The following is an 18,839-nucleotide window of genomic DNA, read 5'->3' as shown; positions in this document are numbered from 1 at the left end:
ACTGAGCTCCCCGGGGAATGAGTGTAACTCTTGGGTGATTTAACTTAAAGCTTAATCAGGAAGGAGTCCTGTTGTACAGTTAGATCTTACACCTGCAAATCTCACGTTTGGCAAATACAGTCTGATAGTAAATGGGAGCCTTGCAGCGTAAGGAGACAAAGTTGCTCCTCAAGCACGGTGAATGTCTCAAGTGCCGCAACCAGAGTTGTGGATAAACCACGCAGAAAAAGTGCTACTTGCTGAATATAGGCCAGTGCCAGTCGGAGGCTGCCTCCTGCTTTCTCACCCTGTAACTTCTTCCTCAATTTTTGCTCTTGCTCTTCATTTTTTCTCTAGGTTGATTTAACTCTGCAGGAAACATTCCTTCTGATTTCAGGCTGGTTTATTAGTCAGTGAACTCCTAGATGGGTTAGGTTAAAGTGTGTTCCCCAGACAGCAATACTGAATAACAAGCCCACAGTCCAAGTGTGACAATGTAGGGAGGAAAGAGTGACACCAGGTCCTTTGAGCGACCGAGCACAAGAAATTTGAGTAATCTCTTCTTCCTCCCCAGTGACCTGGTCTAAGGACTAGCAGCAAGATGGCAGTTGAGAGCACCTCAAGTCCTAGTTATTTGCAGAGAGAGCTGAGTCTTTCTTACAAGGGGTGAGTGGAGGCTGTGAGCCTGAGCAAACCTTCGACTTAGGTATATTTGTTTCAGTGGAAATTACTCTTCTTTCATCTTCATGCATCTCGAGACAGCAGCTGGGAAAAAGGCCATGTTTCTTTCGATTACTTACTAGTATAAACGACAGGCACATTAAATACAACAAACAAAAACCCTGGAGTAAACAAAATCAGCATTTATTCCTCAGTCATCTTTTTACAAGATTGCTTCATGTTTTTCACAAAAGAACACATACCAGAGATACATGAGTTAATCAACAAAACCAGATATGCAAGCCGAAGTGATATAGTACATGAAAATCCACGTGCTTCATAATTTAGTTCTCACATGCCTGTTGTCTAAATTTAAGAGAAGTTGCTGTGGGGTACACAAACATTAGTTCTACTGCACCAAAATGTGATCACTAACTCTACCGACACAGCTAAACACTATATTTACAAAGCGTTACCTCTACCAGACTTCATCTAAGATTTGAAACAGGTAGTTAGTTGTTCAGGTACCAAGCCTTCATGGAAGGTGAAAACATCTAAAGTCCCTAAATGGATTCATGCAGTGTTTAGTTTTATTCACATAAGACACAAGGACAAGTATCTATCAGTGACGACAAAAGTAGTACATGAAGATGCAGCATCCTCCTGGAAGGAGTTTGGAGCTTCGGTGCTCGTTCATTCATCACTGCTGTGGGTTTGACACTAAGCAACACTTCAATCGCTTTCACATATTGAGAGCCCACAAGCTAAGAACTGCCCTGCTCACTGGTGGGGCCAGGGGAAGGAGGTGGGATGTGTTCAGGTCCCCATCAGCGGAGAAGAGCTGACAAACACCTGCTTTTCTCACAACTTCTGCTGGTGGGGACCATTTGCTGAAAGAGGCCGTCAGTGATTTGTAACGTCAGCATTAAATTGAACATGCTGAAATACCTTGACTCTTATTGCAACGGTTTAACCACTGCAGAAAAATTGTATCTTGAGATTCCTTGAAAAAAGTATCTTGAGATTCCTTAACTGTTAAAAAATTAAGGTTCTTTTTATTTTTACTGGTCAGGACTGGTGCAATAGATTTTTTTGGCAGGAAGAGGGGGGTTAAACTGGGTTTTTTGTGCTACTCACATCACAAAAGGTGGCGCAAGCACTTCCCTTATTTAATTCTGTGGACCTGCACTGTTATTCCTGGTTGGAATCAAGTTATAGCAGAATTTAGCTTAGGCTTTAACTTTTTCCAGCTTCTGACATTAGAAGGAATATGAAAAAGAAGTTAAGAAGTAGCTTCTGTTGTAATCTCCAGAGTGGATTATCACAGATTGCCAACCGCTTATGCCGTGAGGGCATTCAGGGGAGTGACTGGCTGCAGGTGCTCGCAGACATGGATATGAGAGTATCAACATCTTTCTGCAGTAAAGGTTTTTACCCACTTCATAGTCTCCGGGATGTTCAACACATAAAAAAGAGTTGGAAAGCCACTAGTGTCCCACTTCCAGCAAAACAAATTTGCTTCTAATCCCGATGCTAATGTTAGACTACTCTAGTAGATCTTTGGCAAAACTCTCTGAGATTTTCTCTAGCTGAATCTTTCCGCTGCACCTATAGAAATGGGAATAACAGCATCCTAATTCTTATAAGTGCCAGGTGACAGCTGTCTTTCAGTGCCTGACAAGTAAAGTCATGCTGTCCTGAGTACAGTTACATCCGAGACCCTGGGAAAATCTGTCAGTCACAGAGCGCCTTCAACTTCCAGGTCGTCTGTGCAGAACAGCCCCTATGTAACATTACTGCTAAAGCTGCCTTTCCGAACAGAAAGCCACTGCCTTTTTGCAGTCCAACAGGGAGTCTGTATGCAAACCTGGGGGTCAAATCACCACTTAGTATAAATCACTATGTTCCCATAATACGGCCTTTAATTTTCACATGTCAGGAAGAATACAATGGTGTACACAGACCAAATACTGCATCTTCACACTTCATCCCTTCCACGACAACCGATGTCTCTATATCACTCCTGTAGTACCTGCAGCCATCTCTGGCTGTCTGTGGGTATACAGCTAAATGGAGTAACAACAGCTAGTACAGAGTCTTTCACACCCAAACCTGCTCTCAAGCACAGTAATTCATGGTTTCTAAATGCAATCGCTTAAATCAATATGCAACAGAAATGATAATAAGCAAACTCACATAGATGCGGTTGACTTATGAGAACCTAGTCAACTTACTATTACCTAGTAGAAAATAAATAATATTGTGTCAAAACAATAATTTAATACAGCATTCTCTAGCTATTAGTCATTAGAGAACATATTTAAGGAAAATGGAACCAAAACCAAACTTGCACACACGCGCGCACACACACACACAAAACAGCATGCTGCTCAAAGTGCAATGAGACAGAATTAAAAAGCCACTAAAAAGAAGCTGTGTCGCATTATTATTTAACTAAAATTACAATATCCAGAAAAGATACAAACACCTCTGGAGACATTTTTCTCAGGCACATCACTATACATGTGATAACTGCACAACAGAATAATTTTTTTACCCTTGATAATGATAATGATCTCGGTAACGTGCCTCCCTTTTGACTTGGTGCTGCAGAGCTAGAGTCTATGTGGCAAAACTAAGAAGTACACTTGGGATTTTTCCCTCCTCCGCTGGACACCTGCAGGCCCACGCGTGTGCTGGGCACCAAATGGCGCCTTCAGTCACTGTACAGACTTGCTCACCCCGACTTCCTCCAGCTGTCCCCACCTCAACATCATCCCCCACTACAGGAGTGTTCCAAGGATGAAACAGTTGAGCAGTTTACAGATAAGACTGAAGAGTGTGACCATCATTATCCATGTTAGTGGGAATGAAAGTTAAATCCCTTGAGTATATTAACACACTGCCCTATTGCACAAGCAAGGGGCTAGTGAGGCACCCCCTCTTCAACTCATGCCTTCTGGAAAGGCCTAGCCTCCCAAAGCGTGTGACATATGTCAAGCTCTTCCACCCTCCCTAGTAATTCACATGTACACATTTCTTGCAGAGCGCTGTACCAATGAACTCTGTGGATGTGTGTAACAGAGGCCACTTTCTCCTACAGCTCCTGGAGGGTTTGTGGCTGACTCAGAGGGACACACTCTAACACAGGGCTGATCTTCATGCCACTAAGCTGTTAATTACTACTCAGATGTATATATCCACAAATGATAAATCCTCTTAGTTCAACTGAGCAACAAAGCAGATAAGACTGTAGTCACACTGTTATTTCAGTATAGTTAATAAGATTCAAAATGACATGCAATTTATTCATACCCATGTAAAATCTACCACAGGAAAACAAAACCCCTAACCCAATCCTACAATACTGGCACTAAAGTGCATGATGAGATCTCGTCATTCCAAAGTGGTCTGCTGCATTTTAGTCTGATCATTGAGTTGTTTACTGCACAAAAGACTACAATGTCTTGAAGGCAGTCAGAACAGGACTGGGAACTCCAGCCCTTACAGAAAGGTAGCTTTTCTATTTATTTTGCACAGGCAAACATAAATAGTGACTAAAAATAAACAGCCCGGTTCCTATCTAAAAGTCATATGCTCGTTTTCTTGCTTTGTGACTGCTTAGCCTTTTCCCAAAGAAACTTCCATTTCTGGTAGTCAAAGTCTAATTGAGTTATGACTACAGATAAGGATTTGAAGGTGGCAGTGCTCTACATGGTATCATAGTTACATGGTGAGTCACTGTGTGATAGTAATAATGGGTCTCATGTATTTGCAACAGCAAGTACAACACATCAGTATTTCTTAGATTTCACAGCTGTAAGAAGCCCTATCCATTTACAGGAGCAGCCTTAAGTGATCTACTAACAATGGCTTTAAAACATTGGATCAAACTAGCTGTAGAGAATGTCATGGCCATGATGTCCCATTAATGGGCCCCTTTATTTCAATATGAACGGTATCCAGAAAGGACAAAGGTATGAAAAACAATTAATTGGGTGGTGGTGAATAATACCATTTTGTCTTTATGTTGATCCCCTTAAAAAAAGACACAATTTAAATATAAATACATATGAAACGTATAGATAAATATATAGAGATAGCTATGTTAATATGTAGGTTGATCAGAACTGCATTGATCAAAGAAAACCTAATGGCACCACTATATGTCAGCATCATTGAAGAAAATACTCACTGTGCTTTGCATTTATGTAGTTCTGAAACCAAGCAGTCAGAAAGCCATATACAGCAGGGAGTAAGTCTCATTATTTTAACCTTACAGCCTAGGCAACTAAGACTCAGATTCACTTAATAACGAGCCATACTCAAACAATCTCAAGTAAAGAATTCAGCTGTTCTGACTCCCAGTTTTTAATCTAGTTATGAATCAGAAAGCCTTGGGAGCAAGATAAGAAAGGAAAACTTTGGAAAACAGAGGATTTTCACTTGGGCCTGTACCCAGAGGTTATGAGCAGGGGACTGACTCTTCTCTTTGCGAATGGTCTTAATCAGTCCTATTAGCATTAAACAAATTAGCTGCTGTAAAATCACCCTCTGTTAAAATAAGCCTGAATTACACTTGCATATCAGAGAACAGAGTCTGCATGGGTACCAGTGAATAGTGCCTTGTTTTCTTTCTTCTTTAATTAATCCAAGTGTGTTTAAAGCAAACAGTAATTCATCAGGCTAAAAAGTCCTAAAATGTATCATATCATGATTGCAGCAAATTCACCTACGTGCAAGGAAAGCTTCATTTCTCACTTCCACTGGTGTTACATTAACATGGTTTTAACTTTCATTGAGCTAATCCTTAGCTCATTTTAGAGTGACAGGAAAAACAAACTTCAAATCTTCTACATAAGGCAGCTTTAAATTGGCTGCATTTTTTTTTTAATTATTTGACTCCACTGACAAAGCAACCTTGGCTACACAGTGACAGACTGCCTTCTGGGCTGAGATGAGAAACAGTCAATTTAACCTGATAATCTGAACCTTAAGGAGCCTTTGATAAGTAAATGAGGATGCAAGACGAGATAAAGAAAAGTTAATTATGAATCCAAGCTAATGTAGCACTCCCAGATGTGGAGAACATGGTGCTCCAGAAGAAACACCTTCCTGCAACCTGGAGAAATATTTTCCTTCTTTCAACAGCTGAATAGAGAAGAAGCAGTCAGCAATGCTGGGACTTGTCCTGCAGCTAAAGTGCTGTTGGTCCATTTAGTAGAAGTCTTACTCACGGCAGGGGGGTAAAGCACCAAGACTGCTGATATTTTCAAATCTCTTAGCAGCAGTAACCACACAGCAGCTTTTCTGCAAAATAAACAAAACTAATTCAGCAGTATACTTTTTCTATTTGGTTAAGTGTTCTAGGACAACCACGTGGTGGTTTCTTTGTGCACAAGGAAAAGAAAGCAGCACTGAAGCTTCTTGCTTACAAAGGGTTCTTGCAGCCACCCTATTTGTGAGATGTTTTATACAATATTAAAAAGACAAGGCCTCTTTGTTAAGTGGAGAATTGGTCCTGAAGGTCTCTCTTGAAATGCAGCTACTCTGCTTTTTTGCCTCTCTTGTCATACAGATCACAGCATGAAAAGGCACGCTGCAAACCTCTCCATTTATTTGTGTTACCACTGCAAGCATTTATAATGCCAGGTCTAAATCAACTGGCACTTGAGTGTATTATTTTGGGTTAAATGTGGTAACCATACTACTTGCCTGATAAAAATAGCTGAAGGGATTCTTTAAAAACAAAGCTCTGCTATGACTTTAGATCCACTCATTAAGTAAACTCAAATAAACTCCAACAAGAAAAACACAGGCAGAGGAAATAACACTGCAAAAGCCAAAACCAGGTTTTCCTGCAGGTTAGATCATGGGTAGGTTACTATGTTACAAAGCTATAAAAAGTTTATTTAAAAATAATTTTGACTGCTGTTGGACAGTCAATTTATCTCAAAGTTGATTTTGGTTGTAATAGAAAATTGTGTAATATGGTGCTTCCTGCATTAGAGAGGGAGAGTTTTCATCATTTGGTTCCTGTGCAATTAGTGGCTTGAAATGGGAAATACAGATAAAAACACTAGTCCTGTAACAGGTCAGGAAAACCTGTTTAGAAAACTACTACATAGAAGCAAGTAGGTGAGTGGACCAAAGCTTCATGTAACCTCCCCAGCACTAGTGAAGTGGTTGTGAATGCTAAGGATCACAAAGAGGTATTCATTCCCACTGGATTCCCACTACAGAAGTTGATGCTGAGACATTACCGTATCTGGAAGTTATGTGGCTTCAGAGAGCAAGTAGAATATAATAATGGTACCTTAGCCCTCACTGACCTCCAGTGTACCATGGAAAGGCAGCTTCAAGTCCCCAGGATACCTCATAAAAAGATCATTAACTTCTGTGTTACTACAGTACGCTGTATAAAATCTGTTCTAATTTTACTTAGTCAAAACAGAACAAAAATTTCAACCTCTCACAATACCCTCCTTTTAACATGTTTCTGGACAAAAGCTGTTGCAAACAAAACCCAGTACATCACTTGCGCTACCAAGCAGATGATGCATGACGGCGGCATTAAAAACTTGCTTGTGGTGAAAAGTGGACTATTATTTTGGCATCCTGGTTGTTACTCATGACGCACAACTAAGAGGAAGTGGTTTTACAGTGTGTGTGTTCTCAGCCTCATTCACATCTTGACCCTCCACTGAGTTTTGCCCAGAGATGCCCCCAGAACCTCTGAGTGGTTCCCATGGTCCTTCAACAGAGGCAGCAGTTTCTGCGGCAGTTGGCAAATGGGGCTGTGGGAATTGGTGTACTGGTTTATGGAGATACTGTACCGCCTGAGGTAGCCTGATTTCAAAGTGGCTGAGTGAGTATGCTTTGGTCAAAGACCAGAGACAGAACATGAGAGCAGACTCGAGTCTCCCTGATCCCCAGGGAAGGCAAGCAAGCCAGCTTGAGAACCACTAATGAAGTGTTTGTTAATGGAAGGGCAAAAACAGGGAGACAGAAAAAAAGGACAGAGATGCTCTGTCAAAATTGGGTTTGGGTTGCTACAGGCTAAAAGGGCAGAGAAGTGCCCTGTCAGAACTGGGTCCTCGAAAGTGTGGAGCAGCTTCTTTTAGGGGACACCTCACTTTTTTTTCACTATAGTGCGTGGAACTGCCCTGAGGGTCTGGCCCGTGCCTTTGCTAAAAAGTAATTACTTTTCATATTTCTACCCTTTTTAAACCATATTCCTAACCACAGCATGAAAACCTGAAAGCTTTCAACACTGAAAAATTATTGGGTGAAATCCTGCCCCATGAGAGCCAGTGGGAGCATAACTATTCCCTCTAAATTGGCCAGGGTTTGCAGCACATATGGCTTCATATATATGATTTTTTTTTCACATTGCTGTGACTTGGTATAAGTGATAGGGCCAGTTTACATTTTGAACGCTTTCCAAACAACAGCAGGGATGGTGGTGGTGAATGAGTTTGGACCGTGCACTTTGGACTACACAAGGTTTTCAGCCGCCCACTGATCCCTTCTGCAGGGGCTACAATACTTATGTCTGAAGAAACACTTGGGACCCAAAACAAACCTTCTGTTTGGCAGCTCTTTCAGAGAGGTTATTGAACCGGAGGTGCTTGGGACACACCTTTAGCCTTCTTCTAGGGGAAAAGAAAAACAAAAAAAGAAAGAAAGATGACATTATTGGGGCATTAACTGAAGATCAGTCACATCTTATCTCTAGTTAAGGTGAAGGCAGAACACCACAACATCAGCATATTTAGTGAAGCTATTTTTGTAAAGCACAAGAAATATGAATAACAAATACGAGGGAGGAGGAGCTACAAAGGACAACATGAGCTGTAAGGTTTCTATTAGGGTAGGGTTTCCCCAGAAGAAAATTGGCGATAGGAAGCAGCACAGCAGGTAAGCAGCCCATGCTCTTGTAGCATCTGGAAAAGGCAGTCTGTTCCCTGGTTTGCAGAACCAGAGCTTCACTAGAGCCCAATTAATGGAGTAAAATTTTATCCTATGAAACCCTCTAAAGAGATACTTACCTCTGACAAACTCTTTTATTTTTACTGCGTATGCACACTTATAAATCGTCTAATAACCTCATGGGCATTGATGTTCTGGGAGATTATAATGAAAACTAAATTTCAATGAAAATTATAATAATTTATTTGACTGTTATTATTTCCCATTTTATACTACTTCTTGTTATCCTACTTTGTATAACAGGAACATCTCACAAGGACAGAGCTGTCAGGACACTACTCAGTCCATCCTGCCCAGAACCCACACCATCTCATCAGCAGCACTGCTACTGCCTTCTTATCATTAGAACCTTTGCTCTTATTTTAATAAGATTATTTTATTAATTAATAATATGGTCTCTTAATTCTTAATGACGGCTGCAGTTCAAACAGCACCTTGACATATACATCCTAAGCAATACAGCAGTCATTTTATTTAACATAGACGTGATTTGCCTGCAAAGGAGGAAGTGAATATTGCACTTCAAATGCTGTAAAAATTCTGAACCCTGCTTAAAATTATCCCCTCGGGAACCAGTGATTCACAAAGTGGACTCACTGAGATTCAGCCAACGGCAAGCTCATCAACAGTGTGAATCTTCCAAACTCACTGACTACTTAACAGAGGAATATTCAAAACGATCTAAAAATCTTGTTGACCCTCCAGTTCAGCCCAGTGGAACTGTTCGTGTGAACATACAACTGCTGCTTTTGTGACGGCCACTAAGCTGGCTACCCTCGAAGGGCAAGAAGGTGCTTAAGTACAAAGATGTGCACTGGCTGAGGTTCCAGGCTCTGCTGGGAAAGGCATCCCGTGGGAAGAGGTAGGATGAAATTCAGCACTTACATGGGACTTCAGGAGAGCCTGAAAGTGTTTTCAAAGCAGGAAGCAGAACCATCCCCAGCTGGAAAACTCTTTTCATATGGTAATTCAGTGCTCATTTTGTAAATAGTCTCACTTTGCTAAGAAATGGATCCACTCTGCAACACACAGCAACTTATTTCTTCCCAGACATGCAAAATCTGATGAGCAAGTGTGAGCATGCAAATTATAACAGCTAAATACAAGCTAAGGGACACACATGGTTCACAGCAGCAAGAAATACAGCAGCAAGGAGGACTCAAAAGCAGATAAGAAAAATGTCAAAGCAAATAGTGAAGTGACAACACAAGAAGGCAACAGCAGATCTATAATGCACAAGGGTATTTAAATTTAGGGACCTGGAGTCTGCAGTGGAGCTTGTGGTCTGATAACCATGGATGTTTTAAGGCAGCAGTTGCACTTATTCTCCAGCTAAAGGAAAATAAGAATGCTTTTAAGTGTTTTTCCTAGAATCCGACAATCCAACAATTATCTCCTACAGGACATGTGTTCTGCTATCATGAAATGCTGTCATTTCAGGACACTATGCCAGATGGCAGCTAATCCATTAAATTAAGCTTGGTTTCACAGCAAAAATACTTTCAGGTGACTTCAGATCATTTTATGGACATAATGAACAACATCAATGAAGTGGCATTAAGATATTCTAACTGGACATGACAGAATCACAGAATGGTAGGGGTTGGAAGGGACCTCTGGAGATCATCTTGTCCAACCCCCCTGCTTGAGCAGGCACACCCAGAGCAGGGGGCAGAAGAACGTCTCCAGGTGGGTTTTGAATGTCTCCAGGGAAGGAGACTCCACACCCTCCCTGGGCAGCCTGTGCCACTGCTCTGGCACCCTCACAGGAAAGAAGTTTTTTCTCATGTTTAAGTGGAACTTCCTGTGTTCCAGTTTGTGCTCATTGCCCCTTGTCCTGTCATTGGGCACCACTGAAAAAAGCCTAGTCCCATCGTCCTGACACCCACCCTTTAGATATTTATAGGTATTGATGAAATCCCCCCTCAGTCATCCCTTCTCCAGGCTGAACAACCCCAAGTCTCTCAGCCTTTCCTCATAAGGGAGATGCTCCAGCCCCCTGATCATCTTGGTAGCTCTCTGCTGGACTTGCTCAAGGAGTTCCCTGTCCTTCTTAAACTAACATAAAACACTTTGGTAAGTCATGATAGTTCTGCAATGAAGCAGTACAATTGCCACAACTGTGACATAATGGCATGGAACATACATTTCAAAGACACAGGGATTATATACCATTTTTCCTTGATGAGAAGCTTTGAGATGAAATCTTTGGCCTGATCAGAAACACCTTGAAATTCTTCATCTTCAAAATCCCAGCTACAGGACAGGATATTGTTGAGGGTCTCATTGTCATCATCACCCAAAAAAGGAGACAATCCACTGAGGCTAAAGTAAAAAAACCAAAATGTTCAATCCTCCTATCTTTTCCCATTCCTCTACACACGATCTCCAGTGTGCCACCTATGATTGTTCTGTTACTCCTGGCCTAATTTGCAACATGTTGTTCTGTAAGAAAATCTCTAGACCATTCTCATTCTCTATTCTATTTACATGTTTATATAATCACCCTTCTTCCCTAACAAACCAAGCATGACTGTCTTTCATGGTAGGTCATATTTTCTAGACCTCTGACCACTCTTGCACATACCTACTGGGAACTTACCATGCAGCCTACCTTATTCTGGAAGTGTGATATTCAAACGCCCATGAGAAATGCGCAGTAAAACAAAGACAGAAGTTCACGGTGATTGGAAAAGGGCAGAGATTACTGAATATGGAATTTGGAAAGAAGCCTACATTTTCTATTTCAGGTACAGATTTTGTCAGCCTTCCAGTATAACAACAAATTTGGATGACTGACACAGTTCAACCTAGAAACAGCTTACAAAGCAGAGACTGAATCCTACTTACAGCATATAAGCGATTACTCCTATGCTCCACATGTCTGTAGGAAAGGAGACAAACTCATAATTCACAACTTCAGGAGCAAGAAACTCTGGAGTCCCAAAGTTAACTCGAAGTTTTTCCCTGGGCTTATATCTAGGAAATGGAAACATTAACAGAGAACATCAATTATAGCTCTAATTAAAGTTGTATCATAAGTTGTTTAGCACTTAGAGGGATTTCAGAAGCATACAGGAAATTCAGTAGGAAAACAAGGACAGACAGAGATACAAAGCAAAAATAAATATACCCATATATAGAATGAAAAATGTTTGCAAGCTTTATATCATACTTCAGGGCAAAATCCAACTGCTACACAAAGGAAGACATTCAGTTTTCAAGGACCCCTTGGAGCAGCTGTTATCATCCTTTTGGGACTTCTCCATATCATAGGTATGGAATTTTTAACCAGTAAATCCTTCACTGAGGTTATGGTACCTAATTAAACTGGAAAGTGATATAGCATGGGATATATTGTAACAGCCCTTGATGGTCTCTTACACTCTCTTTTTAAGAATCTTGTAACATCGGAGACGAAATGCCAGGCAAGATGTGCCACTGGTTTTGTCCATTTTAGCTGTTCCAATCTACTTATGTGCATGCTTAGTCAGAATCAGCCCTCCTTCAACCTTGTACGTGAAAAAAGGCTTCAGAATAAATCTTTTTTACTCAGCTCCAAACATTCTTTTTTAAAAGATATCCCTGGTTAAGAGAGACACATTAAATTTGTCCGAAGAACAGTAGGAGACCATTATATAGCTAATACGTCATTGTAGAGATGTAATACTTCTTTTCATTGTTTCCCAATTAATTTACAATTAGCAACAACACACGCATGTACCTTCTTGCCAATCCAAAATCTATAATTTTTATTTGATTTGCTGCTCGGTTCACACAGAGGATATTCTCAGGCTGCCAAGAGAAACCAAAAAACACTTTAATGAGAAACAAGTATGAAAACCTGGTCTTTTAGCAAACTCCAGGGATGAAAACGCTAAAAACACAGCAATCATCTCACAAGCACCTTTGCTTTCCTCCTTGTTCAGATTTCTCTGCATGGGTACCCCCAACCCCCCCAACCCCCCACCCCCCACCCCCCCCACGCAGCTATCACACACCAGTTGGTGTCGTGTTTTCTATGCCTGCATCTGCTTTTTCTTCTCCTTGGCCTTTCAATTTGACATAAGGCAGCAGTCAGATAAAGAGCTCATTAGGGGGAGTGGGACAGAGAATGCAGACTTCCAAAGAGGGATCTCAGGATGCTGGCACTGTGATTTTACAGACCTTAATCAACTGACATCGATTTTTTTTAATCTAATTTGTTGGGCTTTGAAGTTTATCTTACAACTTTAAGTTTCTGAGTTCATGAATGTTCTGGCAGTAACTGATTGAACACTGATATATTAAGCTAGTCACATCAACTTTATGCTCTTCTCAGACAATTTTAGCAAAAGGTAGGATTCACAGGTTAAATCCCTCTGGATTTTCATAGGGCCAAATGCTGTTCTTCACTTCCCTGGCAGGAATCCATTAACTTCCTAGAACTACTCCAAATTCATACAGAAGGGACTGAGAACAGGATTTGGCCAATTGTCTTTGAAACGTAAATACCTGAAATACAGCCTCACATTCACTGCCAGCAGTTTTATAGCTACTCCATCTTGTTGCTCATTCAGTCTTCTTTGAAACAAAACAGCCCTCAACACTTAAAACATTAGTTAACCTTTGTCACCGTTACTAATTTATTTTACATGTAGGACTTTTAAACACCATATGTCCATAGTTTCTGAGGTCCTGGATGATTACGATGAGAATGGTTTTCTTTCAGTTTCAAGCTTTCTTCCCCAAACTCATTTGTTACTGACAGCAATCTATGAACAAGCAAAACAGAAGGGAGAAGCCATAGCTGGCAAGCACGTGAAAAGAGGTCTCTGGGAAGAATTTCTTGGATTGTATATGTATTTTTTTGTCAACAGTTTGACCTCATGTTAGAACTGTGCCATCTCCAAGAACATAATTAATGTGTCCCAAAGAACCACGTGAACTTCTGCTTGACAGGTTTCTGGGTAACTGGGTGTTTATAAAAAAAGAGAAAAGTGAGCCTGGTCATTGATTAGCAACTAAAGCTGGTCCCAACAGGCATCTGCTCATTTGCTTAACCACTGCAATAATATATACGCGAACAACATTAAAGGTGTACTATATTAACTCAGTTATCACAAGCCAAAAACAGCAGCCATAATAAAAATCTCACCAAAGAGAAAACTGTCTTGTGCGCTTTTTGTTTCTTTTTGCTTTGTTGCAAAGCTCAGGGATCACTAGGAAGCTTTATAGCCAGTCACAAAACTAAAGACATCATCCCATTTTATTCCTGCACTAAACAGAGGTAAGGAACAAGTCTATTATTTTATAAAAACTTGGGTTAAAGGAAAAAGAGCCAGCTCAAATGTACAGTCTAATGAAAAATACCTTTATAAGAAATGTTTCCTAAGGGGTGTCAGTTAACCATTAGCAACCAACCACAGTAAGAATATGCAGTTGGTGGATCTGCTTTTAAAAAGAAGCGAGGGGACTTTTTCCCTACGTAGTTGAATAGTTCAGATAACTAGGTAGGTATGTGGCAGAGAATCTGCCACCATTCTCTAGGCTTTCAGCTGCACTAGCAGCTATTGCCTAACCCAGCACAGACATACAGTATCTGTTACATCAGCCACTGACTGTTTTTATTTCTTTAATTTTAGCAAGTATATTTTAATGTATTTTCCCTTAAGCTGGCTATCTGTTGATGCCTTTTCATGATGACATCAGTGTAGAGTAGTCCTCAGAAAGATGTGCAAGGTTTCCACTGATCCTGAATGACCCTTGAATTTAGTTCCACTCACTCATGCCTCGGTTTCTGCGTGGTAAAAAAAATGGGATAACTGCTACCCCATAGCTGATGTGTGAAACAGAGGTCTTGTGCAGTTGAATTAAATAATATTTTCACAATATCTTGAGATCCAAATATCAAAATTGAAAATAGCAAGATATTTGTAGTTAGCTGCTGGCTTTCTGTAAAATCTGCCTGTGGAAAATTCAAGCGCTAGGAGGCTTGATGACATATGACCACAATTCTCAGCTAATTTACTTACTCCTGTAGTAATAAGTAAATACACATTGGTCTAAGGGAAGCAGAATAAAGCCCCTTGTTTTTTCTGCGATGGGAATCTGCTAAGCTGTAGGGCTTATCATTAAGAAGAAGAGTTTCCACAGCTGTCGTTGCACAAAACATACACCTCAATTCTCTACCTTGAGATCCAAATGAAGAATGTACATTTGGTGCATGTACTGAATTCCCTCGCAGATCTGTTTTATGAACAAGATAGTATCCATCTCTGTCAAATTGCAGTTTTCGTCAATAATTCGGTCAAATAACTCTCCTCCTTCCACACTGATGAGAGAAAGACAATAAAGTGATGACCAAGTCCAAGACAAATCCCATGCAGTTAGAGTAATACAGAATTTATGCTATTGACTATTTTGATCATTCACAGTCAAGTTCAGTAAGGTGGGTCTACAATATGAGCTTGCACACTGATCTGAACTTTCAAAGAACTGGGTTCTCATGCATACTGGCCTGAATGTCTTTAAGGTCTGAGAGTCCAGTTTCCCATCCATTGATAAGTATGAAAGTCTTGAAATTTGAACCTTTTGCTGTCTTGAGTCACCATTAATGAAACCCCATGGAAAACCAAGACAACATGCTGGAGAATCTGCATTTAAATCCACAATCTCCTCTCTTCAGAGTTTAAGAGGGACATTATCTAAAATTTCAATTTGAAACTATCTAAAGTCAACAAAAATGATTTCTTAATTTCTTATCACATTTCAGATTGCCTCCAGCTTACACATTCGTAGCTACACAGGTATTTACGTTTTGTGATATGCTAATCAGGTAGACCAAATTCAGAGGACTATCTGAGAATGTCCAGAATAGCAAAACTCACCTAACTTTGAACCTTCTGCCATGAATTTCAATGTTTTAGTTATGCTCCTTTTGGCTTCCTTAAGACAACATCTGCTTAACTTGACTTTAAGGCAGCTATTTTGTGCCTAAATGGCCTGATAACCCAGCATAAAACAACAGGTTTATCCATCCAGGCACCCAGTATAAAGATTAGGCACACCACCTCCTACCACTGGCTCATCTTTGGTGTAATATGTCTTCTCATTTGCCTCACAAAACTGGAGATATTCTGAGAGGTCTGTTTCTTGGCTGACACAAATTGAAATTTGAAATTAAAGAGAAGACATATAACATAGCCCTACCTTCAAATGGAGCATACCTGGCTTTACAGCACCAGGAATGTGGCACATCACTGGAAAAAATGCTTAAAAGGCTGCATGGGAAAAATTTTAAATTCCATTTGTTTTTGCTCCTGAGAACATCTTCCACATTTTCTTTCCACCTCTAAGAAGCTCTATTTCTAATTTCAGGAGAAAGTAAGGGGAAATGGACAATTCTAGCAAAAGTGGTAAAGACAAAATGGGAAAGAAAAGAACAGACTTACTATTCCATGACTAGTACAATGTCATTTTTTGATTCAAAAGCATCGTATAGCTGGATGAGGTTCACGTGATTCAGCTGGTTCATGACATTGATTTCATTCTTTACTTCATCCTGTAAAGAGTCATGAGTATTGTTACAGAAGCCTTTTCTCTAAGAAAGATACATGAAACAGGACATAGTTTGAACCAGACATCTACATTATCTTCATGCGTTCACTCATGCAACCAAACGCAGGGTTTTGCTTTGATTGCTCCTGCAGTGGTAGATGTCAAGACTATAGGAGCTACTAGACTGAACTCAGAGCTTGAGTGGGGGACTGCTTCAGTAATAAGCTATTTGGGGGGAAAAGGAAGGGGAGAGCCTACATGGACAAGTGGCGGGTTCACACGGAAGTAAAGAAAATGAGGAGCAGCAGAATAGGACTTTGCTCAACCAGCTATAGGTATACAAAATCAAGCTGTGTAAGAAAAGTCCAGGACAGATCTAAAAACCTCCCTTCACAGTCAGGGGAGAGAGAAACTGGTACCTCTATTCAGCCCAACTATTTTAGACATCCAGTTTAGGATGGGCTGAATCATTCTCTGGTGGCACCACTCTCTCTCCATAAGGGGATTCTTGGTGATCAGCTTGGCCACAGCTATACCTTAGCAACCCCAGGTAGCTGAGACAAATCCCACCCTTGAATGCCATTACTGACACCACTGTCACATAAAGGATGATATACATGTCTGTCTTGTGAAAGCAAGCCCCAGATAGCCATGAGGTTTGCAAAACAGGCCAGACTAATTCTTCTCATCTGTATTTGTGTTGATGTCAGGAGCCCAGATCATGCCTGTTATCAGCATCCCTCACAGTGACATCAAGTCATTGCAAAAAAAGCCTACAGTATGCTTGGGAGGGAATACACTATGTCACAGGCCTGACAAATGTTTTTACTGTTAAAGAAAACACTAACAGAGTTAATGGAAGAAAGCAGAAAAGGAATGCCAAAGAAACAGAAAGTGCTGAAAGGAAAGTTGGAAAATGAAGATATTTTTAAAAGGGAGAGAGAAAACACAAAAAGAGGGCTTTGATGAGTTAACAAAAGTTCTGGAGGAGAAGGGAAATAGAACTGGAGCCAAGGGTAGGCCAGAAGGTGTGTGTGGTAGTCCTGTGAGGATGATGGCCTGTGAGCCACTTGGCCATGGTCTGTTGTGCAGCTGAAGAACAGTGTGGTATCCATTGGGGAACAAAAGACTAATATCACACTCTACCAACCTTCTGTTTAGGACCTTTCGCTTTTATAATTTTGGCTGCTAGCTTGAGACCTGTTGCTTTCTCTTCACATTTGTGCACTTGACCAAATCGCCCTCTAGGGAAAAAAGGAGGGAAAAAAAATCATCCAGTGGTACTGGCGTCAGCCCTGAATGTAAACTAAGTTATAAACAACAGAAATTATCCTGTCCCTACTGTGTTCTATTTCAGTTGCTCTATTGCTGCTATTTTGTTGTGTAGATTAGACTTGCTGCTACTCATTTAGGCACACCAAAATCACACGCTGTCCTAGCTGGTATTATCTCACTTGTATGATTCACTATACTCACCTCATAACATGCAATGACTAATCCCAGGGAAGTAAGGATAGTAAGTCACCTATGTGCACACTCTGCTCCTCTCCATCTCATCATTCTTCTCCAAGGGAGGGTTATGATTTCATGATGGAACAAAGCCTCACCTAAGATCATGCTGCTGTCAAAAATGACAATATCACTCTCTCCTAAGCAATGTCAGCATGAGAGATCAAGTAATTGCATGGCCTGTCAGATTAGCCTGCTGCTTTATCTGAAAACATGCATTTTCAGGGATGGGACCCACTGAAAGAAGACTACAACATGTCTCTACATCCTGCTGGCTGCAATGTGAGGTAAAGTGTTAGAGCATCCTAGGAACCCTGTCATAAAGCCTGAGGTCAGCTGGCTGAACTAGAACACCACCAAATCAAGCCAAGTCTGCTGGTGCCAAACTTTAAGCCAAAATTCACTCACACAGTATAAAGTCAGCCTCCTGTTTTCATCCCTCCCTAAAGCAATGTTAGAGCTTAGGCTTTCATGACTTCAGCTCTAGTGGGGCATGTTGCTTCTATTCACCTCCCAGTGTGCTTGGCTGTAAATTTGTGCCTTGCTTTCCATGTTGATTGCGTTCACCTGACTTACCCTCCCAGGATTTCATTCTCGCTGACATTATAATAACTGCTGATCCCCACCCTTTTTGCTGAGACAATCCGGTGATCAAATGGTGCTGGTGGAGTAGGACTATCATCTACAAAAGACAAAACAGACAGATAGCATGAGTGGTCACATGCAGTGCTTGTCTATCTCGTATTTTAGTCCCTCTTTTCCCCAGATAAGCTCATTTAAGAACTGAATACACCTCCTGTAAATTTTATAGAGAGGTCTTTCTCTGTTATTTAAGAAGGGTTTTATTCCAGAAGCTCTGGCTCAGAGAACAGGGTGATGTTGAGAAGCTACACTACTAAGACAAGGACTCCTTTAAGTTAGCATCTTCTGCACAACAGTAGCAAGAGGCAAAGTGAAGACCACTACACTAAACCAGCATAGCTTCATGCCCACGAAGGGCCTCAGCAATTTGTTTGGAAGGAATTCAGCTTTTTCTGATTTTTTTTTCCCCCTCAGGGACTGTTGGTAGTTGAGTGTGTACTGTAACTCTCCAGTGGGGTAGGAAGAGAGACTGAGCTCTCCTCTAGGCCCAGGAAAAAGAGGCTATTTAACAGCTTTTT

At 40.8% G+C, this 18,839-nt stretch overlaps 1 protein-coding gene across 1 annotated transcript in view; it reads right to left on the bottom strand.

The window, feature by feature from the left end:
- Positions 1 to 827: 827 nt before the first annotated feature.
- MYLK4 (myosin light chain kinase family member 4) overlaps positions 828 to 18,839 on the bottom strand; it is a 72,642-nt gene continuing 54,630 nt past the window's right edge. Inside the window, exons 6-15 of the mRNA XM_064443489.1 lie at positions 18,256 to 18,361; positions 17,321 to 17,414; positions 16,065 to 16,174; positions 14,803 to 14,944; positions 12,356 to 12,426; positions 11,482 to 11,610; positions 10,804 to 10,956; positions 9,891 to 9,963; positions 8,225 to 8,294; positions 828 to 5,949 (exon numbers count right to left, since the gene is read on the bottom strand). Coding sequence (XP_064299559.1) covers positions 8,253 to 8,294; positions 9,891 to 9,963; positions 10,804 to 10,956; positions 11,482 to 11,610; positions 12,356 to 12,426; positions 14,803 to 14,944; positions 16,065 to 16,174; positions 17,321 to 17,414; positions 18,256 to 18,361 — 920 coding nt within the window. The 3' untranslated portion in view covers positions 828 to 5,949; positions 8,225 to 8,252. The remainder of the gene's footprint in view (positions 5,950 to 8,224; positions 8,295 to 9,890; positions 9,964 to 10,803; positions 10,957 to 11,481; positions 11,611 to 12,355; positions 12,427 to 14,802; positions 14,945 to 16,064; positions 16,175 to 17,320; positions 17,415 to 18,255; positions 18,362 to 18,839) is intronic.

This window comes from Phalacrocorax carbo, chromosome 2 (genome assembly GCF_963921805.1).
Source record: "Phalacrocorax carbo chromosome 2, bPhaCar2.1, whole genome shotgun sequence".
NCBI classification, from domain to species: domain Eukaryota; kingdom Metazoa; phylum Chordata; class Aves; order Suliformes; family Phalacrocoracidae; genus Phalacrocorax; species Phalacrocorax carbo.
Note: the sequence above shows the minus strand (reverse complement) of the source record. Positions and strands in the feature narration are given on the sequence as shown.